We start from the raw sequence: 27,356 nt of genomic DNA, 5'->3' as shown, positions 1-27,356 counted from the left end.
AGCGAGACGAGGCCCCGGGGCCGAGCGGGGGCCCCCAGCGCGCGGCCCGTCCCCGCCCCGCCGGCCCCCTCCCCTCGCCGTCGCCAGCGCCGGGCGCTGCCCACTCGCCAGAGCCCCGGGGCCGGGCGGGCTGCGCAGCCGACCGAGAGGCGGGGGGCCGGACGCGGCTCGCTCGCGGGGCCCAGCGCACCGGGGCCGCGCGGCTGCACACCCGGCCTCCGCCGCCGCCGCGGCGCCTGCAGAACCCAGAAGTGAACAGCAGGCGACCCGGAAGGTTTGCGCGCCGCTCCGCACCGAGCCCTAGCCGCGCGCCGCTGCCGGAGCCGGGAGCCCCCAGCCCGGCCCTGCTCGGGCCGCCGGGCTCGGGGCTGCGGCCACATCCCGGAGCTCTGCCAGCACTGCCAGGTCCGTGCGGGCCCGGGGCGCGCCGGGGAGCGGGCCCGCCCGCGGGAAAGTTGCGCCGAGTTGCGGGGCGGGGGCCGGGCCGGTGCGAGCGCTGTCAGCGCGGGGCGACCGCGCTGCGAGGGCCCGGGGGTCGCCGGTGCCTCGGGCCCGGCCCGGGGGCGGGGGCGGCCGCGGCGGCGGCGGCTGCGCGCGCGGGGTAGGCAGCGTCTCCCGCGGCGTGTCTGGGGCTAGTCTCCGAGTGTGTGCGTGTGTGTTTTCCTAAGCCGGGCTATTCAAACCTGCTGCAATTCTCCGGTAAACAATGATTCATGGGGCTTAATGCAAATAAACGGATTGCAAACGGCGCGGTTCGCGCACTTTGCAGCCGGCCCGGTGGAGCGGCCAGTGCCGGATTTCTCCGTTTTTTTGCAGATCTGCAGAATATGGCGTCCCTGTCCTGTTTTAAAAATAAGCCAGGCTGCCATTTTTGTTTTTCTTTTGTCTGAAGATTTTAATAAAACTGTCTGAGAATGTGGGAGAGGCGGCTGGAAGCAGAGGGGGCACCCGAAGGGTTGGCTTTTTTCTTTTTCTTTGGAGAGAGCCGGGAGCCTTTTGGGGAGGTGAGACACAATACAATTACACTTTAAAGGAAAAATAAGGGGGAGAGAAGCTGCCGGGTGATTTGGGGGGAGGGGGCTGGGAATTTAAAGTTAACTCTGAAAGTTTTCTTTTCTTTTTTTTTCTTGTTTTTTTTTTTTTTTTTTTTTTGAGATTTTTTTTTTCTTCCCTCGAGGGCTGTGAGATGCCGCGAAAGGATGTGGGGGCCCATTTCTCTATTTCTTCCCCCAGCTAGCCGCCTTTGCAGGGTTTTTTGGGAAAAGTTAACTGCCGGTTTCCCCAGAGCTGCGTGGGTGGGGGTGGGGATTGTGTGTGTGTGTGTGTGTGTGTGTGTGTGTGTGTGTGTGTGTGTGTGTGTGTGTAGGGTTGAGGTTAGAGTTTTTGGGGAGGAGTCCTTTGGATGAAGCTCTCTCTATTAAAGTGGTATTGAGTGGTATTGTAAGGAACTATAGTATAACCCCAGATTTGGGGGACGTGGCTGGCACTAGGGGCTTAGAGTGGGCCCAGGGTTTGGAGCTAAGATCCCTGTCATGAGGACATGACCCCTCTCTCTTACCACCCTGTCCTCCAGCAGTATGGATCCTTTAAGAGTTGTCTGCCTTGGGGGTGGAGGGAGGCTTGCCCCTTCATGGGTGGCCAGAGCCTCTTGGTGGACAGGAAGTTATGGTAGCCCCCTCTTGGGGCAAGTCTGGTTGATTACAGTTGAAGAAGCCCCTCCAGGTATGGGTGGCCTTCTTGGCCTCTAGAGATGGTTTCTGGTAATGAATGTCCTTGGTGGTGGCTTTTTGGCTAGGTACAAGCCTGCAGCTCCTGTGGATCCCAACACACACAGGAGTAGCTGGTTGCCTGGCCCCTGTAACATGGGCCTCTCCTCTGCTTGTGTTCTTAACCCCTTTCTGTCACCCCACCTGCCACTTTGAAGTTTGCTGACTGGACATCAATTGAGTTTCTGAAATGTCCGTCTGGACAGGTCAGAACCTGCTGGCAGCAGAGTGGTCTGAGGCCAGGCCTATAAAATCCTACCCTGATCTTTTCCCCTTTTGGGAGACTCTGTCCTAGGAGGATACTGTGCAATGCTCAGAGCCTTTGTGCTTATCTACCCCCCCTCCCATTTCCTGGAGGGAAAACACCCAAGTCTCCCTTTAGATCTGTGTCTTGGCTCCACTAGGCTGTGTGAACTCTCTCCCTAAGGACAGCATTGGGGGTACAAGGTCTGGGAATGTTAAGCTGCAGAGCGAACAAGGCTTGCCTAGGTCCCAGGGTTCTGAACCAACAAGGTTTTCCATGGAGAAACTGAGGCCCAGAGTCACAGTTACACTGTCCAGTAGGAAGAGCTGTGGCTGGGACCCACTGCCGGGTTCCCGCTACTGTTCGCTTTCGGAACTGACACCAGGATGCTTTGTTTCCAATAGAACTGAACAGGAATAGGACAGTGTGACCTCCCTTCATTTTTTTCCAGACCCTGTCATCATAATCTTTCAGGAAACTGAACTTTACAGTTTGTACAATGCCATATGTGGTTGTTGCTAGGTCAGGCTTTCCCCAGAACTGAGTTGAGGTAAGATGTTCAGGCAGGGACAGTTGATTCCCATTCTAAGATCTGAGAAACTGAGGCACAGAGAGGTTGGGCAGTGATGGAGGAGGGAGGGCTATATAACTCAGGCCTGCAGACTCCCTGTGTGGGCCTTTCCTAAGTGGGTGGTGCTGTGGGCAGGACCTTTCCCAACTTCTAGTTTTCGGTCTGAAATTCTTCTGCTGACCCCAGTGGCTGTGTAAAAATCCAGAGGCTTACCCCCACTCCAAAGAATGTCAGAGATGGAAAGGCCCTGGGAGGTCATCTGAACTCAGAGAGAGGAAGCCACTGGCTGAAAGTCTGGCCTCAACTAGGACTGGAGCCCTGGTCTCCTGTCTCCTTTCTTCTGGGACATGCTCAGAGAGATAGTGAGCCACTGGGCCACATGGAGTGGTGCTAGCTGATTCAGGGGCTGGGAAGTAATGACCACACTAGATAGAGACATAGGTTGGTCCCAGGGGCTAAAGGACAGTCTGCATGTGACCATAGGGAATGGAGGCCAGCTGATGGAAGGTGGGAAGCTGGTGTGTGAGTGAGCTGTGGCCTGGATCTGAAGCTAGCATAGCTCCTGCCCTTCCCTGGGCAGGCACATCCTTGCATTTCTCTCCAGTTGTTACTCATTATTCTTGCTGTTTGTATATTCATTCATTTGTTATTAGGCCATTCATTTATTCTTCTGCTGTCCACTTACTGATCTATTGGTTAGTTATTTCAGTAGTCTGCCTGTCTGTCCCACCATCCATCCATCCATCCATCCATCCAATCTAGCTCCCCCAGCCCAGGTTGGACAGATATGAGATGCAAATGTAACCCTGTGGTTCTCTAAAGCTAGCAAGGAAGAAAAGCCAAGGCTTCAGGTGAGTCCCCAGGGATTGTCTTCACAAGGATGAAGAATTTCAGTGACCCTTTCAGCAGTGGGCCTGGGTCCTGAGGTGAAGTCACAAGTGCTTCAAGGAGACCACTGTAGAGTGGGGTGCCCTGCTTGGTCTCACTGACACTAGGGGCGATAATACCAGCATCTTAGATGTCTCCCACCCCTGGCCAGGCCTATGCTGGGCCCTCTGGAAATGTGCGTAAGGATGGTCACTTACTTTTCTAGGCCCTGGATTGACTTTGTCAACCATAGTGGTGGTTTCAGAACACCAAGTGATCTGGGGACCCTGACTGGACATTCCATCTCTTTATTCTCCTGCTGAAAGTTCCACTGTTTGCTGAACATTTAGAAGAAAAATAAATAAGTAGCGTAAACTTCTTTCTGGGCCTATGGGGGCTTTCATGGTCCCAGCTTTGCCCACTTTTCAACCTCTGCTTCCCTGCCCTGCCCTGCCATGCCATGCCCTGCCCTGCCCTGCCCTGCTCACCCCCTTATCTTAGCACCTCAGGCCATGCCAGCATCTTTGTACACCTTTCCTGGCCTGGAATGTTTTCCCCTGAATCCTTGACTAGCTGGTGGCACCATCGAACATCACCTCCTCAAAGGGGCCTTTGCTGACCATTTGCTGTAAATAGCTCCCTGCTGTCACATGAACCCTTCTTATTTTCTTTTGTGGCTCTGGGCATCTGAAACCTTCTCATTCGTGTGTTTATTTGTACTTCTCACTGTCTGCCCAGGGAATGTGTTTTAAGTTCTACGCAGGCTCAAACTCAACTGAAGCTTCTAGTGAGGTGTGGCTGGGGCTTCAGCCAAAGGTAAGGGACAGCTGTGAAGCCAGGTGTGGTGGCAGCCCTGGTGTCCCGGCAGTGCCTGGGAGATGAAGTTACATTGAGGGCTGTTGACTTCCCTTGGGAGTCTCGGGGTTGTTGTTAGAAAATAATGAGATGATTAAATTGTGGAACCTCAGAATCATAATGGCCTCTCCCAAACTCAGAACTGTAACATTGGAGCAGCTTTCCCACTCAGAACATTCGACCACATCTTGGACTGTCACTGGTGTATTTGGAGTGGACACAGAGAATGATTGCTTTGTGCCAGAATATGTCCTCCAAGTCTCCGCACATATGGAAATACACAGTCATTGTTATCATCCTCTTTTGCAGCCTAGGAGTGCAGGCATGGAGAAGTCAGGGAACTTATCCCTGGGGGGGGGGGAGTGGTAGAGGGCACTGCTGGGTCTGGAAATCAGTGCTGTGTGGCTGCTTAGGGTCTCACAGTTGTGGAGAAGCCTAGCCTTACTGACCCTTGCTCACATCCTGACAGAAGAGCCTCTGCCCTCTCCTAGAACTCCCCTCCACTGAACTCTTTCCTCCCCAGGATCCTTGTCATTGGTGGTCAAATAGCAGTTACTTTTAGGACACTTTATTCTTTATAAGCTTAGAGTTCCCCAACCTCCCAGTGAATGACCCTAGGAAGCCATGTTAGAGTACCAGCTTCCCAGAGCTTTGACCCTATGATTTCATGGGTTTCAGTGGCTTCTTTCTCTTCACTGGACCAGTCTGGTGGCCTTGGTACATGGTATTGAACATATAAGTGAGTGAGTGAGTGAATGAATGAATGAATGAATGAATGAATGAATAGGTCCACTAAGACTGCTTAGAATTACTGGAGCCCTTCCTGACTCTCTAGCACTGTGCTGACACTTGTTTGGGGTCCTTAGACAGGCTTGCTGTCCTCAGGGAGAGGAGACTTGCTTTCCTCTCCACCAGTGGGTATCTGATGATGCTTTTATAGCCAGAAGTCTTACCCACGGGTGAAACTGAAGGGCTAGGGGAGAGGAGTAGGCTATGTCTAAGATGTGCCTCCTAAGGCTTTATCTGGTGTGCTCTCTGCTCATCAGATTTCAACAGGCTGCCTAGCTTTTGTCTTGGAGTTTAAGGGCAGGAGGAAGCCCTGCTTGGAGGAGCTGTGCCCCCTTCAGTACCATTCTGTTCTCCACATGGGGCAATATTCCTGGTGCACAGGGCTATGCCTGATATTGAAGAAGCAACTGTTATGGGAGTGTATTTGGGCTGTGGTGGTCAGAGAGACTGGGCTGGTCTGGGTAGGTGGCTAAGTAGTGTCACATTAGTCGATTGGGTATGAGAGACAGGCTGAGGGACTTGGCTGTGAGGCCTAAGGAGCCCTCAGAATGTCTGTTCCTGCCTCATCCATATGGCCAGCAAGGATGCTCTGTTTTAAGCTTGGGCAAAGGCCTTAGGCTCTTCAGACTTTAGTGGTTCTCAACCTGTGGGTCACGGCCCATTTTGGGGGGGGGAACACATGTCAGCTAGCCTTCATGTCAGATATTTACATTATAGTTAATAACAATAGCAAAATTATAGTTATGATGTAGCAATGAAAATAATTTTATCGTTGGGGGTCACCACAACATGAAGAACTGTATTAAAGGGTCACAGCATTAGGAAAGTTGAGAACCACTGCCTTACAGGACAGAATAGTTAGCCAGGTTCCTGGGGCTCTGATGAGGGACATCTGGCTGCAGTAGGGAGACTCCCCATCACACTCAAACATACACATTCATACATTATAGTCATCTGTTCTACCACCATTCCCGGGCCCTCATGTCTGGATCTGCATAAAGAAGAGGGGCTATTTATAAACACGAGAAGACAATAGCCCTGAGAACCCGGGGAGGGTGTGAGCAGCCAGGTGGGGATGGGAGTAGTGTGGTCCAGTTTGTAGGTCTTCCCTGGACTCCTCCTCGCCCTCATGGCCACCCAGTCCTTCTGCTTGGGGTCTATACTATTTGTTGGCTCCGAGCCTTGCCCAGTCTGACCACAGACTGCTTACATGGGACGGAGAAGGAACTACTTCATGGAGGGGTTATGATCACATGCTGGGGTTCCCAGTTTGGGACCTGTCTTGAAGGACAGATGGATCCATGTTAGCGGAGCAGATCGAGTATGGGGAGAATTTAAAAGAGCTTCGGGAAGCTCCTGCACCATAGATTCTGGTATAAGGCTCCTTGTACCTTAGGAGCCATCACCGGCAGGGCAGATTAGCATGTGCAGTGACTGTTATCATAGAGCCAGGCACCATCCCGACACCTGAAGTGTGTTACCCCATACTGTACTGTCCTCATAGCAGCCCTGTGGGTTCCCGCACACCCTATTCTCACCTGTCAGGTTACAAATGGCAGCTTTGAGCTCTGGGGTTTGCTAGCATCCAAAGGCCCAAGCCAGGGCTCTCTGGCTATAAAATCCATCCTGTCAGTCTGTGAAGGCCTGGGCTCACCCTTCCCAACTGTGATTTGTTGAGCCCCTTCACTTCCTAGAGAAGGACCCAGAAACCCAGAAAGCCTTGCCAGAAGTTTCTGACCCCTCAGCCCTCACCAGCTCATGAGTATAAGTGGGTTAGTATGTACAGAGCCTTGTTCCTGACCCCAAATCAGAGAGTACCCCGAGAACCAGGAGGGCAGGGTTTGGCTGGACAGAGCTGTAGTGAAAGGACTCCTCATGTGGTCCTGGCAGTATACTTATTGACACATTAGCATGCTGCTCAGGTATGTTTTAGGCATCTTTCTGGGAGTGTGCCACATTTCAAAACATTCATAACATTTTTCTTGTGAAGTTGGGAGGAGTTTGAGTGAGAATTCTCCGGGAAGCGTCTAAAGGGACAGAGATGGAGGAAGTGTTAGCGGCTGTCATGATCATCCACCTCGAACCCCTGGTCCATGCTCTGTGTCTGTAAGATGGTGGTGTCTCAGCCTGGAGAAGGTTCATGGTCCTGCACATCTCTGGGTGTCTGGAGGTGAGGGTGGAGTTGCTGAGGATAAAGGGATGGAAAGTCAGGGAGGGCACTGGGTGCAGACATCAGTCCCCTTTGCGAGGATCAGCTCGCTCTCTGCCATCACAATGGGGAACAGACCTTCCGGGGCCTGTAGGGCTACAAAAACCTGCCCTAATTGGATTCAGCATCCTCAGCCCCACTCCTCATAGGAAGTTCACAGACAGAGGCCAGATTCCAAAGCTGGCCTGGGGTAGGGGCAGAGGAGTAGCAAGGGCTTTGGGCTTCACAGAACTGGGGAATGTGGAGGGCAGGGGGACTATGGGAGGTGGGCTGTGAGCATTAGCTGGGTGGGTGGGTCTCAAAGAGCCAGGTAGAAGGCTATCTCATATCAACCATCCCCATGGCCTCATAAGGATTTGCCTGCTGGAAACCTTGCCCTGGTTTGCTCAGGGCCCTCCCTCTTTGCATGAACTGCTCTGGCCGCCCCCTATGTCTTCCTTACATCCTACCTACTTCACCGCCTGCCTCCTGGCCTGTGCAGGGTTTTGCAGGGTTTTTTTTTTTTTTTTTTTTTTTTTTTTTTTTTTTTTTTTTTTTTTTTTTTTTTTTTTTTTTTTGGTTTTTGATTTTTTGAGACAGAGTCTCTGTGTAACAGCCCTAGCTGTCTTGGAACTCCCTTTGTAGACCAGGCTGTGGACCTCGAACTCACAGAGATCTGTTTGTCTCTGTCTCCTAAATGCTGGGATTAAACCCAGCTACCTGTGCAGTTCCTCGTGCTCTTCTGGGGAGCTAGCCTTGTTCCTCCCATACTAGGAATGCTTCTGCACCTTGCCACTCTTCTGGCACAGAGAGACCCTAGGGCCGTATGGAGTATTAATGTGGACTGGATCCTGAATGACTCTAATTTGGTGGGTGCCTGGCTCTGCTGTGATCCTAACCTTGAAGGTAACTCTTGGCTGCTGGGGAGACCAGTGTATTTAGAGGTGTGGCAAAGGAAAGGTGGAAGATACAGGGGCTAGGAGTGTGGGACTGGGTGGCCTGATTCCTCTTAGGTAAAGAAGAGATCAGAAAAAATGGCCTTGAACCTAAGACCTGTCACTTGAGCCATGAGGCCTGACTGGGGTAGGGAATATCATGAAACTTCAAATAAGCTGTCTTCAGCCAGCTCATAGCTTACATGAGCAACTGGGTAGACAGAAAACCAGACTCTCCACCCATGCCAGTGTGCACTGAGCTGAGGTTTGATGCCAGGGTTCTAGCTCCAGATGTTACCTTCAAATGGGTGGCACCGGCTGGCATATAAAAACAGCTTGTTTGGGGTGGGAGCTGCAGGAACTGTAGGAGCAGAAGGTTGGGTGATAGGTATGGATGTGGCCAGCAGGGCCTTGCAGAAGCCTTGGCTTCCCAGCTGTGGGCTTAGGACTTCCCCAAGCTATGGGGCTTTAAAGGGCTTCCAGTGGAAGAATGAGTGACAAGCAGGCTGGCTGTCCCTTGAGACTCTTCCTGGCTGGAGCCACTGGATGTGATGGACTTGAGTCCCTTCCTGACTGCCCTCCTGCCCAGGGGCATGGTGATGCTGGAACTTGCAGTGGAACCCTTAGCTTCTCTTCTGTGGAATTTGGAGAGTGTGGCTCTTTGAATAGGAGAAAAGGTGCCTTACTTGGCCAAACAAAGCTTACAAAAGCTTTAATTTTATTCAAACAAACAAACAAGCATTCCTCAAGACAGCCACATACACACTGTTGAAAAGCCATGAAAGACAGATATGAAGTACATCAACCCCCCCCAACCTGTCTCTGCCCTGTTCCAAACTCCAGATGCCTCCCCTCACCCCCATTCATTAGCAATCGTCTCCTCTTTTCTCCCAGCATCCAGTCTTGGGTGTGGTTCTATCCTTTGTTGTCCTCCTGGCTCTGTATCAAGAGTATCGTCTCACTGCCCATGGAATGTTATCAACCATGCTTTTTAATGGGCATGGTAGCCTGGGCTCCAGATCCCATATAGGCTGGATGAGAACCCCTATTCTCTGCTTGGCTTTGAGTAGACTTCCCTAGTCCCTCGGTGCCCCTGCTTCCTCTTAGGCTCAAGTGCATGTTGGTTGAGCAAGTCACAACTGTGCCATTATGGACTGCCACAGAGGAGTGGCATTTCAGAGCTATCTCCCTATTGCTTGCAAGTTTGGTTGATCCAGGTTTTCGATCTTAAAAACCCATGGACACAAGCAGTGCTGTGCATGGAACTTGGGGATGTTTTCTAGGGGTGGATGACCAAGACAGGACACACTAAGCCAGGTGGTCTGGCTGTTTTTAGAGCTCTTGGCACGTTGTGGGTAGATAGATGTTCCAGTTTACACTCCCACTGGTCATCCACCGGAGTGCCCTCATCTTCCACATCACATCCTCACCAGCATCAGGTGTCAGCATTGGCAACATTCTTTTTGCTCCTTTGGTAGGTGAAGCTCGTTGACTTTTCATGGCTAGTGAAGCAGACTGTTGACTGTGCTCACTAGCTGTTGCGTCTTTTGGGGTCAGCACACACGCAGCCCCTCCTCATGTCAGTCAGAATGAGGTTAGGTAGATATGAGCCACAGGGCTGAGTGTAATGCAGGGGAGGACACTTTCTCCTTTCCAGGCTGTGACATTTTTAGTTCTCTTCACTAGTCATGCATATGCATTGCCATTCATTCATTCATTTGTTCAGGCACCAGATGCTGCCAGCCTAAAAGGCCTCTGCTATGGAAGGTGCCCCGATGATGGACAGGGAGCAGAGCCTACAGGGGAAGCAGACCCCATATGTTTCCAGGAAGTAGAACCTGTGCACCAGGACCTATGGGAGGAGTTGGGATCATTCCTCCCCTCCAAGGATGCCAGACAGGATTCCCTGACAGGAAGGAAGCAGGAAGGGAAGTGGGCCTTGTGGAGAGAGGAACTTTCAGTCTGTCTGGTCAATGTACAGCGGGACGAGCGGTGAGGCTAGAGGGTAGCAGGCGTTTCTCACCATGCCATGTCTTCAGTAAGGAGCCATGGAAGCTTCTAGGTAGCGTAGGATGCAGCCACTGCAGTAGAGCTTAGGGTAGGCAGAGGGTGGAGACCGAGAACCTGCAGGAGGTGGGGGTGGGACTCTTGCAATAGCCGAAGGCCTGGACCAGAATACAGGGAGCAGAGACCTACTTTGTGCCCAGCCCCAACCTATGGAATCCGAACCAGGGTCAAAGTGAAGATTATGTTGCCTCTTTCCGGAAGCCCTCCTGACATCCCCCCTCAGCTTGGTCTTAGGATGGTGTTGTGAAAGGCCCGATGTGTGGTGGCTCTGGAGTACCACCATCAGCTGAGTTGACTTTCCCATGAGCCTCCTCGCTTCCCCCCCCCCTTAGGCTTCCAAGCACTTTCTTTCTTTCTTTTTTAATAATAAATTTATTGTTTTCATTTTAAAAGAAACTGAATGCCATGCCTGAGAATTTGGAAATCAGAGAAACAAAGACAAAACCCCAAGCAGCAGAGGCTAGCACCGCCCCCTGGGCTCCCGGCCCTTGTGGGCGTGGTTCCCTGAAGCCTCCTTATAATCACAGAGTCTCCGCTGAAAGGGTCCTGCCCCTCCCACTTCGCCATCCCTACCCAACCATCCCCACCCCTGTTTGCTTTGTTGGAAGCCTGCTCCCATGTGGCCACAGGGATGGGGCAGATCTCAGTTTAATGTCTGTGGCTTTGGGGGCGGGGCCTAAATTGTTGAACTGACAGCACCCACTTTCTCCATCCTGGCAGCCATGCCCCCTCGCCTCCTTACAACCCACCTTGGGCTGTGTGTCCTCTGTGTCTCCCGGTCTAAGTCTGTGCTTCCCCCTGCGGCAGAGCCTGGCACCTAGTGTGCCCCTCAGTTATCCCTTCCTTCCGGAGCTTGCTAGACTAGCCTCACAGGCTTTCTGGAAAAAAGTGACAGAAGAATCTGCTTTGAAATCTGTACCTAGCTCCATATTCTCAGCCAGGTTGCTTAACCTCTCTGGACCTCAGTTTCTTCATCTGTACCATGGGTCTGTTGTTGCAGTAAGTAATGGCTGTAAATATCCGTCACGGTCCCCAACCCATTGTAGGTGGCCACCTTGAGTCAGTTGCTGGCTCAGGTGAGATACCGAATACCATCCTACCTGGGATCCTCCCAGCCACTAAGTGATAGCCACACCAGAGTGCATGTGATCCTTTAGGGCCGGGCCAGGCCTGGGTGGGTATCCTTACTCCCTCACTCACTTGCTGTGTGACTGGTCAAGTTGATTGACATCTTTGAGCTGTATTTCTGTTAAATGCTCATTTCACAAAGTCATTGGGAAGATTCAATACCTCGAATCATAATATGCTCAGCACATTGGTGTTTAAATCAACAGTAGCTGTCATTTTATTATTATTGTTATTGTTATTCCCATATACAAGGTGCTGTTGGGAACACAGAGGAAGTGACTGACTGGGGGTTCAGGGAAAGCTCCGTAGAAGAGGGAACACTTGAGCTGGGTCTTGAAGGATGAGTAGAAGTTCACCAAGTGGGAAAGGACCCTCTAGGTAAGGAACCTATGATTCTAGGCTGTGGGTCTGTCAATAAGGGGTTTGTTCTTTGGGGATCGAGGCATTGTGTTCATAAAAGTCCTGAGTGCCCCTCTCTGCTCTCCTCTAGGGGTGTCAATGGGGGGGGTATGCTTGCCCTTTTAGTGTTGGTGGCTTTGGCTTCCTGTGTCTATGGGTCCATGCTTATGGTCACAAGTCTGTGTCTGTCCCCTGCCTGGGTTTGGTACTGTCTGCATGTTATGTTGACTATGTTTGTCTCTGTCGATGTCCAGAGATCTGGGCCACACTGTGGGGACAGCCTGTACATTTCCTTGGCCACCAGCTCCCCTGAGTAACCAGGCCCCTGTGGTCACTTCCCTCAGGGCCAGGTGAAGCCTTAGCCTCATCCCTCTAATTGGGAATTCCCCTGCCCAATTCCTGGCCTCTCTAGAACCTTCTATAGCTGGTATTCATAGGGGTCTTACAAATCACACATTCCACCCCTTCACCTCCTGCTGCAAACACCTGGACTCTGGGCCTAAGAGCTAGGGATCAGCCTCTGTGCAAGGCCCTGGCTGACTGTCCAGGCCCACCCCTGTGTGCCGGTCTCTCTGGGAGGCCGCACACCCCTCAGTGCATGACTTGCCTACAGACATTAGCTGACATAGTCACTTCTACCCACATGCCTGCCCCGTCTGTTGGTTGACTCCCACCCAGTCTTTGAGACTCAAGGCAGGCTTCATTCCCCCCTGAATCCTCCTTGGCTCACTCCTGCAGGGTAGGCCAGCCTCTAGGCAGTTTACCCCTTACGTGGAAGCCAGGCAAATGACTTGCCCAAGCACACATATTCAGTGAAGTGGGGTCAGGATTTGAATCAGAGCCTGCTGCTCCCCGATGGGAGGGAGGTGCTCATAGCCAGGACTGCTGGGGAGGCAAGGGTAGATTGGAGAGTGTCTGGGAATGGCTTCCCAATCCATCTCAGCTGTGGCTGTTCTGAGGTGGGCGGGTTAACTATGTGCCTGTGACCTGCTCAGAGGTGGGTGACTGGAGGAGGGGCTTGCCACTGGCTGACTGATACAGAGCAGCTTCTGAGAGGTAGCCTGAGGGAAGGAAAGGCAAGGGCAGCAGGGACCTGGGCTGAAGCTCTAAGTGGAGGTTCCCAAGTAGATAGGCCACTGGTGCTGAGCTGCTAGGGAATGAGGGGTCCTGCTCCCCTGATATGAGGGGCTGGGCAGAGAGTTGTGAGAGAGGTCAAGAAGGCAAGAAGCCCTGGACACCCAGGAACCCCCTCATGGACGCAGGTGGCCCTGAAGGGAGTGGTCTGGTGATGTGTAGAAGGCCTCATGGGTGGGAGCTCTTTCCTGTGAATCTCCATTCGCTGTTTCGAAGACAAGAGACATCTGACTGGCCCAGGGTTCCCTAGTGCTGGTCTCTGTTTGGTTTGGTCCAGTGTTTGTAAAACAGCTCCAGAGACATGTCATTCGTCCACAATTCAACTTTCTTTACCTTTTAAAACAAGAGAAACAAGTGACAGTTATGGGTGGATTGCAAGGGTCAGGTCTTGGCTTCTGCCAGTGCTGAAGGCCCCAGCTGACTAACACTGTGTCTCCTCTGCCCACCCAGCCTGGACACTCAGCCCGGGCAGGCTTGGGCTCTGTCTCTATTCCAATATACTTCCCCTGACCTTGGCACCCCCCGCCACATTTCCCCTTGGCCCAGAGTGCCTTTTGTCACTTTCCCACCACTAGCACCCCATCCCGTCTCATACTGGCATTCAAGGCCCTGGAGCACTGGAAAGGCCTTCATCCTTTTCCACACTGCTACACCCCATCCTCCTCCATCTGTCCTGAATGCCTCCCGTTCTTGCCTCTCTCCTCATCACACCCACCTGCCAGTGAGTACCAGGCATTGGTGAGAGCTGCCCCATGCACTTGGCACACAGTAGGTGGATACCAGGGCCAAAGTCCTTGACCGGCTCATAGCTGGACAAGGGTAGAGAGGAGGGGGCTGTAGAGCAGACCTGGTGTCCTGGGCAAAGAGAGCATCCCTTGGTGTGCCTGCTTCTGCAGCTAAGGCAAGGGCTATCCCTGGCTACTCAGCGAGTTGATGAGCGGTAGCGTATACTTTATCTCAGCAATGGGACCCTGGACAAGCCCTCGGCTCCCTAACTCCCTCTTTGAGTCAAAGAGGAAAGAGAGGAAGAGGAGGGCATTGCTCCCCCAGAACTGTCTGAAGCAGCCTAGCACAGTGGGCAGAGTCCTGGGACAGGGCAGCGTGTCTCATCCACCTTCCTGATGAGGAGAACAGCTCAGCATCCAGGCCTAGCTCAGCATCCAGGCCTGGCTCAGCATCCGGGCCTAGCTCAGCATCCAGGCCTAGCTCAGCATCCAGGCCTAGCTCAGCATCCAGGCCTGGCTCAGCATCCAGGCCTAGCTCAGCATCCAGGCCTAGCTCAGCATCCTGGCCTAGCTCAGCATCCGGGCCTAGCTCAGCATCCGGACCTAGCTCAGCATCCAGGCCTAACTCAGCATCTGTCCTACCGCTATGCTACCTGTCCCTGCAGCCTGAGAAGGTCTCCCTTCTAATGACTGATGAGTTCTTCTGTGGAATGGGGACAGAAATCTTCCCTGCTTGCCGTCCTCCTGGCCATGTACAGAGTTCCCCAAGAGGCCACTTTGTAAAGTGAGCAGCTAGAAAGTGGGTGGGCTTGCCTTCCAGAGAATTTGAACTCTTCGCCTCAGTGCATTCCTTCATGCAATTCACACGTGCACCCATTCCCAAGCTACCTTAGTTTAGTACTCCAGCCTTCCCTCCCCCATCTCTACCTTGTGTCCACTCCAAGTCACAAGCATGTCATCCTAAGGCAAGACACCCCCCAAGCCTACAGCCAGAGGCTATCTCCTCTCCTGGAACAGTTCCGGGGCCAAAGCACTGGATTTTAAGTCAGGCTGAGGCTAGTGGAGTCTCAGTGGTATGCTCACTTGCTGTGTGATCTTGAGTCAGTCACTCTACCTCTCTGAACTTTCGTCTCCTCCCTTCTAAAAGTGAGCATGGGTGAGAGTCCCTGCTCTCAGTGTCAATGTGCCTGGTACAAGGTGGGCACTGGTAACTCACAGCCTCCTCTCCTGAGTCTTGCTTTGAGGGTTTTCTCAGGGCAGGGGCGAGTCCCAAAGGCCTGGGGACAGTCAGGGAGCTAGGCAGATGGAACATGGCCTTTTGTCTATAAGAGGCTGCCATGGGGTTTGATGGGCATAGGGAAGGGCCTCCCATGCCTTGGGAACTGAAGACTGATAGGGCAGGAGTTGTCCTGCTTGCCCACCTCCCCAGTCCTCTGCTCCTGCCTAGGGGGCTGAGACCAAACTCTCCCCAGGTTGGGAGTGAGGAGTAAGGCCTTTCCCAGCAGTCATTTGCTTCCTTGCAGAGGGGTTTGTACCACCGAGGACTAGAATTTACAAAGCAAACGGCCAGGGGAAGCAGTTTGAGCAGTCTGACTTTCACAGCTTAACCCTAGGGTGGCCTCTGCCTTCTCTGCAAGCCTCAGTTTGTCACCCACACTGAGAGATAAGGACTGCCTTTTGTGCCCTGCTTATCAAGTAGAGATCACAAAAGGTGGTTCATAGGAAAGCTCTTCCTAAGAACACTCAGACTGGATTGTGTGCGTGTGGAAGGAAGACTTGCTTCTCAGCCCTACCACAATTCCAGCAGGGACTCCGAAAACTCATCGGAGCAGAGAGTTTGCAGGCATTTCTTCTTGATTTCTGGAAGATTCCTCAGTCAGCGTGGGCAGGAAGCAATGAGTACCCCGTGCAGTCAGTCCCCGAAAGCCACTTTAAACTTACTCTTGAGTCACAGAAAACTCACCCCACCTTCTCAGAGGACAGGGCCTGGCCTTTGGATTGACCTGGCCTGACCAAAAAGGCTCTCAAGCCCACAGGCTACCATGGAACTTGCCAGCCGTGGGGGCTGCCCATGCCTCTGTCACACTATGCTGACCCCTGGGCTCCCCAGCCTCCTGCCTTTGAGCACAGCCCTCTGACACCCATGGTCAGATGTTACACCTGTCCACCTGTCCGTGCCTGAATTTTCCGGTGTAATTTGTGGAGTCAAAGGGAATGCTTATTTGGCCTGTATAAATTGTCCTACCTCACGCCCTTCAGAGAGGCCTTACCTTTGCTCCATCCCGTGTGTTCTGATTAGGACATTTTCCCTGGGGAGGAGGCAGAAGGACAAGGGTCCCAAATGGGGAGTTGCTTTGGTATCGTGGCTATTTACGAAGGTGTTCCCAGGGTTCTCCAGGTTGTCTTTGGGTGGGAGCTGGCTCTAAAACCTAGAGTGTGGAAACTGGCCTGGCAGCATGGGGTTGGGGGAGAATGCCGGTGGGACCATTCTGGTCTGAATGTGACCTTTGCCTCTTGAGGTTCTCCCAGTGAGACACCGAATTCCTGACTTTACTCAACCTGGGGATGTGGGTCTCTGGGCTTGGAGGGAGGCTCACTTGGCTGAGGAATTTGGGTCCTAAGGGGTAAGGAGACCTCTTAACTGATAGTGACAGCCTCTCTGTATTCCTACAGGATGGCCGAACCTCGATTTAACAACCCCTACTTCTGGCCCCCTCCTCCCACCATGCCCAGCCAGGTAAGACTTGCGCTCCCGCTACCTTCCGCATTGGAGCCGCCATGCTTTGCCTGGGGTTTGGGCTGTAGCTTGCAGTGGGAGGACCCTGGAGTGTGCCCCACTCATCCCAACCTGGCCCCCCTCCCTTCTGCAGCTGGACAACCTGGTCCTGATTAACAAGATCAAAGAACAGTTGATGGCCGAGAAGATCCGGCCGCCTCACCTGCCACCAACCTCAGCCTCATCACAGCAGCCACTGCTAGTGCCCCCCGCGCCCGCCGAGAGCAGCCAGGCCGTCATGTCGCTGCCCAAGCTGCAGCAGGTGCCTGGGCTGCACCCGCAGTCTGTGCCGCAGCCGGACGTGGCACTGCACGCCAGGCCCGCCACCAGTACTGTCACAGGTAGGCTGAGTGGGCGGGGCTGGAGGAGGTAGGGAGTGTGGGTGTGGTCTGTGGAGTGGGCGGGGCTGGCAAGGTCTGTGGAGAATATTGGGGCATCTGATTCAGATGGGACTTGGTGACAGGAGGACTGACCAGATGAGGACAGGGTGGGCAGGACCCTAGGTTGTAGGGAAGCTTGTGGAGGGGCCAGTGGTGCTAGCCATAGTCCCCAGGCTTCCTCTGACCTTGAACTCTGAGAATCCCTTCCAACAGCCAGATGCTCACTAGGAAAGTTTGAACAGATACAGGAGACCAGATGTCTTCCATGGAGAGGAAAAGGAAAGGCTCATGGAAGACCAGGGTGGTGGGGCAGGATGATGTAAGAGCCCCAGCAGAGGGGGCATGGAGCAGAAGGCCAGGGGCCAGGTTTAGCTCGTGAGGACTGAGGATTCTGCTGTGGCTGTTCAGCAGTGACTCCAGTTAGCATCTGTGTGTGCTTAGTAACAGTTCTTCCTCAGGGCAGCCCGGTGATGGGTTGAAGAACAGACAGTGTTTGGTACCAAACCAGAATCTTCATGCAGTCCAGCCTGCTGTCCCCTTTGAGCAGAGGAGAAAAGCAAGGCAGAAGGCACTGTGTCCCACACTCAGCAGTTTGGACTTTCCCCTGGGGCAGTGGGGAGCCACAGCTATAGGAAATCTAGTCTGGTCATGAAGTGGGGACCAGCACAGAAGAGGAAGAGCTTCTCGGGAACATAGTGAGGTGGCTGTGAGGATGCTTCTGGAGAAGTGGATAGATCCTTACAATGAGAAAGAGCGATGAGGCCTCTGGACAGGATGTAAAGGGGGAGGAGGAGGTGGTGCGTGGGACATGCCCAGGGCTGTGCTCCTGGGATGAGATCAGCCTAGGGTCACCTCAGTGTTGAGGAGCTTGAGATGGGTGCAGGGGCAGCACCCAGGGAGGGTCACCCTCTTCAGAGCCCCGGGGACAGGCTTGCTCAGGAGGCTGCCGAGGCCGGGTCTGCCCCCTCAGTGGCTCACCTCTGCCACCAGCCAAGTGCCTTTCTCCTCGTTCTCTTGGAGATGCGCCTAAATTGTGGGCCTTGTGAGGCTCCCCAGACCCCAGCAGCACTCTGCACATCTCCTGTTATTATGATTTTATTAAATTTATTTTTTTCATTGTAAAAGTAATATTAAAAAAGCAATATAAGCATATTATGGGAAATTTGGAAAAAGGAGGAACTAAGAAAAAAAATTACTCATAATCCCCAGTGCCTAACCCAGACTCTTTTTCCCCTTAACCCAGAATCTTAGAGACTCTTTCAATGCTTGTTTTCTGTTTGTTTTTAAATATGTGTGTATTTGCTGTGTTTGTGGCAGGGCTGTGTCAATGGTTTAACTTTTTTTTTCCTATTTGCCATTCTATCCCAGACATCTTTATTGCACTTTTGTTGTAAAGGTAATAACACAGTCATTATTGAAAATTTAGACATTTCAGAGAACCCGAAAGGAGAAAAGAATTAGTCTCAGCTCTGCTATTGTTAGAATTCTTAGGTATGTTTTCTCTGTAATTTATTTTATTTTATCCTTTAATCACAGATGTTTAAAGCTGGGTGACATTACCAAGTAAAAGAGTCAAATAATTTCAAATTAGACAAAGAATGAAAATCCCCCATGACCAAAACTTCCCCTCCCTTGTTAGAGAGGACTATATCGGCTGTGGGCACTGCAGAGTCTGCCTCCATGTTGGCATACTCATGCTGTCGTCTGCTCGTATAGTTAGAGTGCGCTTTCTGTGGTAGATGGGCCCCTGGGAGCTTGCTGGGTCTAGCATTTCTCTGTGTTCCTTGCATCACAACTCTCCTGTTTTGGTGGCCGTAGAATTCCCATAGCCGTGCCCACAGACTCTGTTGAGGATAAGCACTTCATAGCATTGTGTGAGAATACAGTTTTGTGCGGAAAGCCCCTGCAGGAGATCTTTGTGCTCGTGTGTGACTGTTTCTATATGGAGATCTCTAGCAGTAGAATCAATTGCCTGATTACAAGTTATGAGCATTTAAACGTTGATATCTATTGCCACGCTGTCCTGGGTGGAGGCTGAGTAAGTGTACATTCCTGCTACCAGTGTGGGGTACAAACGATGCTTCAATCCTGGGTATTTTTTTTAATGTGCAGATTTTGGCTTATTTAAAATTATATAGAGATAGATATAAAAATTGAGCCAGGTGATGAATGCTAGCATCACATTTTATCTACTAAACTTGCTATGGTAGTTGTTTGTGGCCCTTCCTCCTTCTCTTTTGTAGTCTAAGCTGACCTGGAACTGCTTATCATTCTCTCAGCCTCCCCAGTGCATGTATTACAGGCAGCTGTTATCCCATTCCTGCCTTAGCTTTTCAAAGAATAACTTTTCGCCTGGGCACAGTAGTACATGTAAGAGATAGAGGCAAGAGGTTTAGGACTTCAAGGCCAGGCCAGCCAGGGCTACATAAGTAAATCAATAAAAACTGTCGCTAGAGAATTTGGGTTTTTTCTCTTTTAAACTTCATTGCTGTCGAACCAGCAAACAGTTAAACCATCCCTTTTAAAGCTTGCCCTGCCCCCACACCACATTTGTGCACATCGGCTGTTTATTTTCCCCATGCAACATACACAACCGTTTGAAACAAAGATAACGGGAAGTTCCGAAGAGGAGGCCGGCGGCTGTACACCCAGCCCTTCCCTGATTTGCATAGTTCAGTTGCCTCTGAAATTTTGCTATTATAAATAACATGGAGGTGAATGTCTGCGTGCCTGGGACTTTTCCTGTGGGTGGAATTATCTCTAAAGTGCCTCTTGGTTTCTACAGTGCTGGGGATCAAACCCAAGGCTTTGTGCTGGACCAGCACTCCAGTGAGCTAGACCTTCAGCCCCTAAACAGACTTCTTAATCTAATTAAACTTAGTCCTCAGCTTGTCTAAGGCATTTTTTACACATACGCAAGCTCTCATTCAGTTGCCCCTGAGTAATAATTTAGGGCTGGAATAGCTCAGAACGGAAAGAGGACCTGTCAGTCACAGAGCAGGGTGGCTTGTGCTGAGCTGTCCTCATCCTGCCCCATGTGTGTGTCTTCCCAGGTCTGGGGCTTTCCTCTCGAACCCCTGCTGTGAGTACATCTGAGTCAACCCCAGGCTCTGGCACAGGCACCAGCACCCCATCCACACCTACCACCACCAGCCAGAGCCGCCTCATCGCCTCCTCCCCCACCCTCATCTCAGGGATCACCAGCCCCCCTCTCCTGGACTCCATCAAGACAATCCAGGGCCACGGCCTCCTCGGCCCCCCCAAGTCTGAACGCGGCCGCAAAAAGATCAAGGCAGAGAACCCAGGGGGTCCCCCTGTCCTTGTTGTCCCCTACCCCATCCTGGCCTCTGGTGAGACCGCAAAGGAAGGCAAGACATACAGGTGAGGGTCTCTTCATATGGGATCCGGGTGGGGTTGTGCTGGAGATGTGTGCCTAGAGCTAGAAAGTGGGACTCCAGGGGATAACGGGGGAAGCTAAAATTCAAAGAGCAGGCTAGGGTCCCATCAAAATACCTGGCCACCAGGGAACGAGGTGGAGAGGAATAGAGTTTAGTCCCATCAGAGGTGGGCCAGGGCAGGTAGCACCCTTGAGTGCTAAGAGCCCAGTCCTTCTTGTCACACAGGAGTTCTCTAGACCATGGCAAAACATCTGATGGGCTCCCACAGCATGCTGCTGTCAGGCTGGGTGGAGGTAGGGAGCTAGGCACCTGTACTTGTCAAAAAGTTCCCGAAGATTGTAACACACAGCCAGAGGAGAATGACTTAGCCTGAGAGACCCTCCTCCCCCAGGGCATCAGGTGTGACCATGGGAAAAGCCTGACTTCCCTGCGGTTGTATGTAGCCCTGCTCCTCAGACAGCCACAGATGTTCCCAGATGTTTGAGCTCCCTCCAGACTAGAAGGTGCCTGCGCTGGAACTTGCCTCTGTCTCTCCCAAGTGGGCCCCTGTCCTCTGGACTCCACAAGTAGAATCCACCCCGTGCACATGGTCTCTTTGCTAGAGAAGGTCTCCCTGGAGACGGCCTGAAGTGGGTGGGGATCTTCCCAGGCGTGAAGCTGCCTCTTGCCTGCAGGTGTAAGGTGTGCCCGCTCACCTTTTTCACCAAGTCCGAGATGCAGATCCACTCCAAGTCCCACACAGAGGCCAAGCCCCACAAGTGCCCACACTGCTCCAAGTCCTTTGCCAACGCCTCCTACCTGGCCCAGCACCTGCGCATCCACCTGGGCGTCAAGCCCTACCACTGCTCCTACTGTGACAAGTCCTTCCGACAGCTCTCTCACCTCCAGCAGCACACCAGGTAGGTGCCCCCCCACCCCCTGCTGTGGACCCTGGAGCTCAGGGAGGGGCAGGGACTTCCCGGTGCCTGCTGCCCCCAGGGTCAAGTCCAGATTGCTCTGATGACCCTTTTAGCCCATGCTGGATGAAGCCCTTCAACATCACTGAGCTCTGTTCTCACTAATGCACAGCCCTTCTCATCTCCTTCACTCGAGACGCCCTGGCCACCTCCTCTGCCTCCCTGGGCCCTACTTCCTCCACCATAGCTGGTTCAGGTGTGGCTTCTGTGAGCCCATCGTTCCTGAGCACCCAAGGATGTTTGTCTCAGTTGAATCAGGAGCAGGCTGTCTCAAACTTGCCTGTGTGTTTTTGTACTTGCCTCAATGTTTTGGGTGCTGTGGAAAGCAAGGGCTTGGTGTCCTGCATTTCTGTATCCCTCGTGGGTGGCAACACATCTGAGTGTTTAGGCATTTGTTAAGTATTTGTGGAATAGATAGACCTAGTTTGAACAGAGAATGTGATTCATCCATTTAACAGACATTTACTGAGCCCCTATGCTGTGCCAGACAGAATTCTAGGAACAAACCAGACAAAAATCCCTGCCTGGTGATGCATATAGTGTAAGGACAGTTAAGGATATGGAAGTGTGTGTGAGGGAGAGTAGAGACTAGATACAAAGACCAGAGGAGTTGTTTATAGAAACAAAGGCTCAGAAGATTGTGGTAGTTGGTATGTTCCATGTGTTCTGACCAGTACAGCTTGCTGTGTGACTGTCGTGTCTGCAAGTGAGGTCTCTGTGTACTAGTGTTGACTGGACCAAAGTCAGGGAAAGGACTGTTTGATTGTGGAATCTGTAACTGCTGACAGCTGAGGTTTTCCTTCTTTGCAAGAGACTAAGGCTATATCAGAAACTATTTTACTCCTAGTGTTCCTTGAAAAATTGTTCAGTGGTGTTGGGAATCAAACCTATGGCCTTGTGTGGTACTAGACAAGAGTTCTACCACTATGCCATATTATCCCTGGCCCCGGTAAATTTTTGTTGTGTTTTATTTTATTTATTTATTTATTTATTTATTTATTTTGTAGCCAGTTAGCTACCACATTCCAGCCCTTTTAAAATTTCCTTTTTTCTTTTGAAACAAGGACTTGTGCTATTCCCAGGTCAACATTGAACTTGCTATCTTCCCACCACTGCTTCCCTAGTAGCTAGGTAATGTTGTTGGTTGTTTATCTGTCATGGTGACCTTTGTACTCTTTATCCCAGGGTATAATGCCTGTGTGTTTCTCTGGTGTAGGGCATAATACGTAGGCTTAATAGTAAGAATGAATGACAGCATGGCCCAGGGCGAGCTGTCAGCTTGATTTCCCATTCCTGTGTCTCCTCAGGCACAGTTCTGACTGTATAAGTGTGTTTCAGTAATTTTCTGATTTTGTCCTGCCTTGAGTTTTAAAATTTTTGCTGATCTGATATGCATAGGTGCATGAGACCTGGTATTGATGAATAAGCAAAGACCTGCTAGTGGCATAGGTTGTAGAATTATAGCATATGATACAAAATGCTTCCAGGAGACTCTGCCAAGCCCCGGGGCCAGAATTTTAATCATTGTGTGTATGTGAATTTTTGCCTTATATTATTAGGCATCTAACTGATTTCACCTCTGCCAGATGGTATGATGGTGGGGATACCCCCTCTTTTGGAGACCAAGTCTCAGTGTGTCAAGGCTCCTGGATTATTTTCTTACTTTGTTTTATTTGTCATTATAAAGGGTTGATATTGCACAAGTAGCAGGGGCAGGAGGATTGGGAGTTCAAGGCTAGCCTCAGTTACACAGGAAGTTCAAGGCCAGTCTGGGCTACGTGAGATCCTGTCTCAAAGGCAGAACAAAACCAGTCAACAGATGTAAGAAAAAGAAAAGAAAAACTTTAACACCACAAGCTGTGGAACAGGTCCAGACTTTTGCGAAGGCAGCCTCATTCTCACGAGGTACTTTCCTATCAGGCTTGCCATGCCTAATTAAATGAGATTTGTCTTTAAATGTGACATTGCTGGAATGGTCATGGCTACAAATTTGATTTAGACAATTATACTCAGTTAGGAAGGAGAACGGATTCCTTTTGAGCCTACTTGCATGATGGGAGATGTCATTCTGTTAATATGTTCCTCTTATTGGTTAATGAATAAAGTACTGTTGGCCAATAGGAAAGCAAGATAGGCAGGACTAGGAGACAAGGAGCAGAAAGGAAGTAGTAAGGGGGATCGGCATGTAGAGATTGGAGAGAGCAGACGCTGGCCCCACTCTCCGGTAAGATGAGACCACGTGGAAATACTTAGGTTAATAGAAATGGGTTAATACTTAAGACAGAGCTAGCGGATAAGAACCAAGTAACTGGCTAACGGCATTTATATCTAATACAGAGTCTCTGTGTGTTAATTGGGGCTGGTGTGGCGGTGGGACAAGACAGGCAGAGAAAAAAACATACTCGTAACACTTGCAGAACTAATGATGTTGAAAAGGAGGGGTCTCATTCAAGCAGAGAGATCTCACTAAAGTGCTGCAGTTGTCTGTGTGGGTTTGTAGATGAGGTCAGTCATATGTGCTGTTTTGGGGAGAGGTATGATTTTAAATTTCCCTTGGTAACTAGTATATAGGCATGTGACATTTCTGTAGCCTTTCTCGCTCATGGATCTGAAGGGTTAAATGAAGCAGGTCATCTATTTGGAGACCATTTTATTCTATTTTGTTAAATATAGCTTCCTAAATGAAGGGTTGGAGACAGACCAAGGGTGGTTCTCATGGTCCCTTTAAAAAATGAAATATTAACCACAATGAAATTAGCTTCATTCATCATGGTAATACTTCTTTGCCTCTTATACCACGTCTGTCAGTCCACCACCATGTCTGTCAGTCCACTGGGCTATGCTGTCCTTATCTAGACCAAAGACTCAGGCAGTGTCTGGTCTCAGGCTGATACTGCACTCTAAGCCCAGGCTCTGAGCACAAGCAACTGAGGTCTATTCCAGGCTTCTCTCAGGCTCCCTTCTCCTGTTGTTCTTCTGGAAGATTTCAGATGTTTCTGACCTGCCCTTAGAGAAGAAGCCTTTAAGGCTAATGTGAGGCCCAGAGACCTGTGGACAGGATGGCATGATTCCACCCAGTCCACTGTAAAGAGCAGCAGGGTCCAGAGGGAGAACAGAATCTGTACTGAGGTTCTGTGTGTGCCACTTTCTGTACTAAGGACATGCTGCTCACAGTAGGGCTTGGCTCACCCTCAGAGACCTTTAGTTTATCCTATATAGCTGAGAAAGGTATTTTACATCTAGAAAGAAGTGTGTGAGTGTCTGTCTGTCTGTCTGTCTGTCTGTGTCTGTCTGTCTGTCTGTCTGTCTGTGTTTGTGGTTCAGGGGATCAAACCCAAGGCCTTAGGCATATTAGGCAAGCATCTACCACTTAGCCACATACCAGCCCAAGACATTTGTGTGCATGCATGGGTAGGTGAAGAGAGGGTAGGTTGCATATGTATCTGGTTTATACACATAGATGGATATGCACACCCATGAGCACCAGTATGGAGGCCAGAGGGTACTGGGTCCTGTCCCATCATTGTCAGCATTTGTCTCTGGCTAAGCTTAGAGTGGGGCTGGGGCATCCAGCCAAGCCCAGCATCTCTCATCTTTGTCGGAACCTTCAGTCCCAGGATCATGAGTGTGTGTGCTTAGCTATATCCAGCTTTGATGTGGGTACTGGGGATTCATGTAGAAGAAACTGGGACAGTTTATTATTCTGAACTAAGGGCCTAGACCTGAGAAAGACCACCTGGCTCAAAGTTGGCAGAAGTGCATGCTGGGAGCATTAGTTAAAAGCAGACACAATTGGGGCTCAGCGGTTAAGAGTACTTTCAGCTCTTCTGGAAGACTTGAGTGTGACCCCCGCCACCCACATCAGGCGGCTCACAACCACCTGTAACTCCAGCTCCAGGGGGATCCAATTCCTCTGGCCTCTGTAGGTACCTGCACTCACATATGCACACGCGCGCGCACACACACACACACACCAAAATAAATAATTTTTTAAAGTTATTAAAAGCAAAATGGGTGCAATAGCAAGAAGTAATGATTAAAACTTCTGTGTTTTCCCCCATAGGTAGACTTTATTTAAGTGTATTTAAGAATGAATATTGGAGGGCCCATCCTTGCAATCCCAGATCTTGGGTGACTGGGGCAGGAGGATTGCTGATAATTTGAGGCCAACCTAGAGCTGCAGAGAAAGACCCTGAGATCCTGTCAAAAATAAACACACAAAATGGGGAGATGGGGTGGGGGTAGGGAGGAAGAATGTGAGCAAGAAAACAAAACAAAAACTGAACTGGTCTTAAAGAGGACTGTTTTGCCAAAATATTCCCAAACCCTGGGGATTGCTTCTATTTCTGAGGTCTTTTATTTATTTTTTTTAATTCTCTCTTTCTTTCCTTCCCTCATTTATATAATTCAAGTTTGAAATAGACAGGAAACAAAAACAACATAAGAGGAGTCTGTCAACATTTAGAAGATAATTACAAGTCACAGGGCACTGGCTCATACAATTAAGCTACCATGTCTTAGTTTAGTGGCAGAGAGATGGGTTTATAATGCTCCTAAGCCCCAGGAACCCCACCGAACCAAGGAATCAACCCTGTTCTGTTCTGCAGAGACCACGTCCTGTCTTCCTGCCTTGTCTTCCCAGTGTTAGTGTCGTGAAGGGAATAAAGGAGGGTGAAGCCAAAGCAGATGCTGTGCTGGGCATGCAAAAGATGCAGAGTCAGCAAGGGGTGATGCCAGGCTGCCCTGGGAGCGGGAGCTGAAGGAGCTGTCCCCCAGACCACCACCACCACTCTCGTTTAGTGACTCTCGGAAGAAATTGCATTTGGAAGGGAGGCACATGTGAAGAGCAGATGTCTCCCAAACTGTCCCACAAGCCCAGCTTCAGGCGATCATCTCAGCAAATGATATATAACACAGCGTTGCAAGCAGGGCATTCTCTGCTCTAGTCTGTTTATGGTGGGCTCACAGCACGTGCCTTGTACAGTTGTGACAAAGAGATACACAAGTGAAAGGCACCACATGTCTGCAGGTACCAGGGTGTGGAAGTCAGGGATGAATTCAGTGCAGAACTCAGGAGGAATGCAGTGCAGAAGGGGGCTCAGAGTCTATTTGTGGAGGCTAGTGCCAGACAGTAACACTACCTGTGTGTGTTTGCTTATGCTGGGTGCAAACTGTCTCTTGGGTTTGTTTTTCTTACCCTGGCTGTGGAATGTGATGTACATATATAATGATAACTGCAGCTGGGAACTGTGTAGTTGGCTTTCTTGAGTCTGATGACAATAATTATAATATTAAGAACAGCTATTCAGCATCAAAGGGCTCCTGTGTGCCTGACACATGCTTTGATAAGAGAGGGTCCGGGAAGTCTTTGTATGGGGTGAATGTGTTTCTTCATGGGAGATTCTCGCTCCATGAATAATGACTTTTACTATGTCTGCCCTTGTTTTAATTATGAAATTAGTTAAAGCCATCCAGTAGTACCTGAGGATGAATTCAAACCAGCTGGGTGTGGGGACTCGTCTGTCATCCCAGAATGTAGAAGGCTGACGCAGGAGGAATGCCTTGAGTTTCAGGCCAGCCTGGACCAGAGTGAGACCCTCCCTAAAAAATAAAACAAAAAGGAGGCTGTGAGATGGCTGGGCTGGTCAAGGCGCTTTCTACCATGTTTAACGGCCCGGGTTTGATCGCTGCACCTCATGTGGTGGAGAATCGGTTCCCCTAACACTGCAGCAGAACTTTGTGAACAGCCTTAGGTGGAATCGTCCATCCTCACAAGCTGCATCCGTATTTTAAACGATGAGGAACTTGGGACTCAGGGAGACGGAGAGGTGGCAGGAGTGGATTCAAGCAGGGCACACAAAGAGGCAACCTGGGCTCCAGGCAGAAGGGAGGCTGTGTTCTGGGTCTAGGTTGCAGGGGATATGTGGAGGGGGTGAGCATTAGGTAAGAGGGTAGATCTTGTTTTGAAGTCCCCAATTGGGGCTGGGATCATGGGGGGTGAGGAACAGGCAGGGTACCAGTTTCAGCTAGCTTTCCTTGAGCTTGAAGCGGGGCTTCCTAGGGTCAGGCTGAGCATCCCATCTCAAAGTCGTGGGAGCCACAGCTACAAACTCTACTACTGGGGAGATGCTAGGGACAAGATCCTGGTGATGGGAGTGGCCTGAAATTTAGGGCCAGA

General features: G+C 50.9%; 1 protein-coding gene across 4 annotated transcripts in view; it reads left to right on the top strand.

The window, feature by feature from the left end:
* Positions 1-256: 256 nt before the first annotated feature.
* Positions 257-27,356, top strand: part of Znf362 (zinc finger protein 362) — a 31,275-nt gene continuing 4,175 nt past the window's right edge. The window contains exons 1-6 of one of the 4 annotated variants that reach the window (XM_051188855.1): positions 257-405; positions 11,663-11,788; positions 16,342-16,405; positions 16,539-16,785; positions 19,878-20,205; positions 20,897-21,121. In XM_051188855.1, coding sequence (XP_051044812.1) covers positions 11,751-11,788; positions 16,342-16,405; positions 16,539-16,785; positions 19,878-20,205; positions 20,897-21,121 — 902 coding nt within the window. In that variant the 5' untranslated portion in view covers positions 257-405; positions 11,663-11,750. Of the gene's footprint in view, positions 406-982; positions 1,005-7,186; positions 7,263-11,662; positions 11,789-16,341; positions 16,406-16,538; positions 16,786-19,877; positions 20,206-20,896; positions 21,122-27,356 lie in introns of those variants that run through there. The other 3 variants (XM_051188856.1, XM_051188854.1, XM_051188857.1) reach the window with 3 other exon arrangements.

This window comes from Phodopus roborovskii, unplaced genomic scaffold, assembly GCF_943737965.1.
Source record: "Phodopus roborovskii unplaced genomic scaffold, PHOROB, whole genome shotgun sequence".
Lineage (NCBI taxonomy): Eukaryota > Metazoa > Chordata > Mammalia > Rodentia > Cricetidae > Phodopus > Phodopus roborovskii.
Note: the sequence above shows the minus strand (reverse complement) of the source record. Positions and strands in the feature narration are given on the sequence as shown.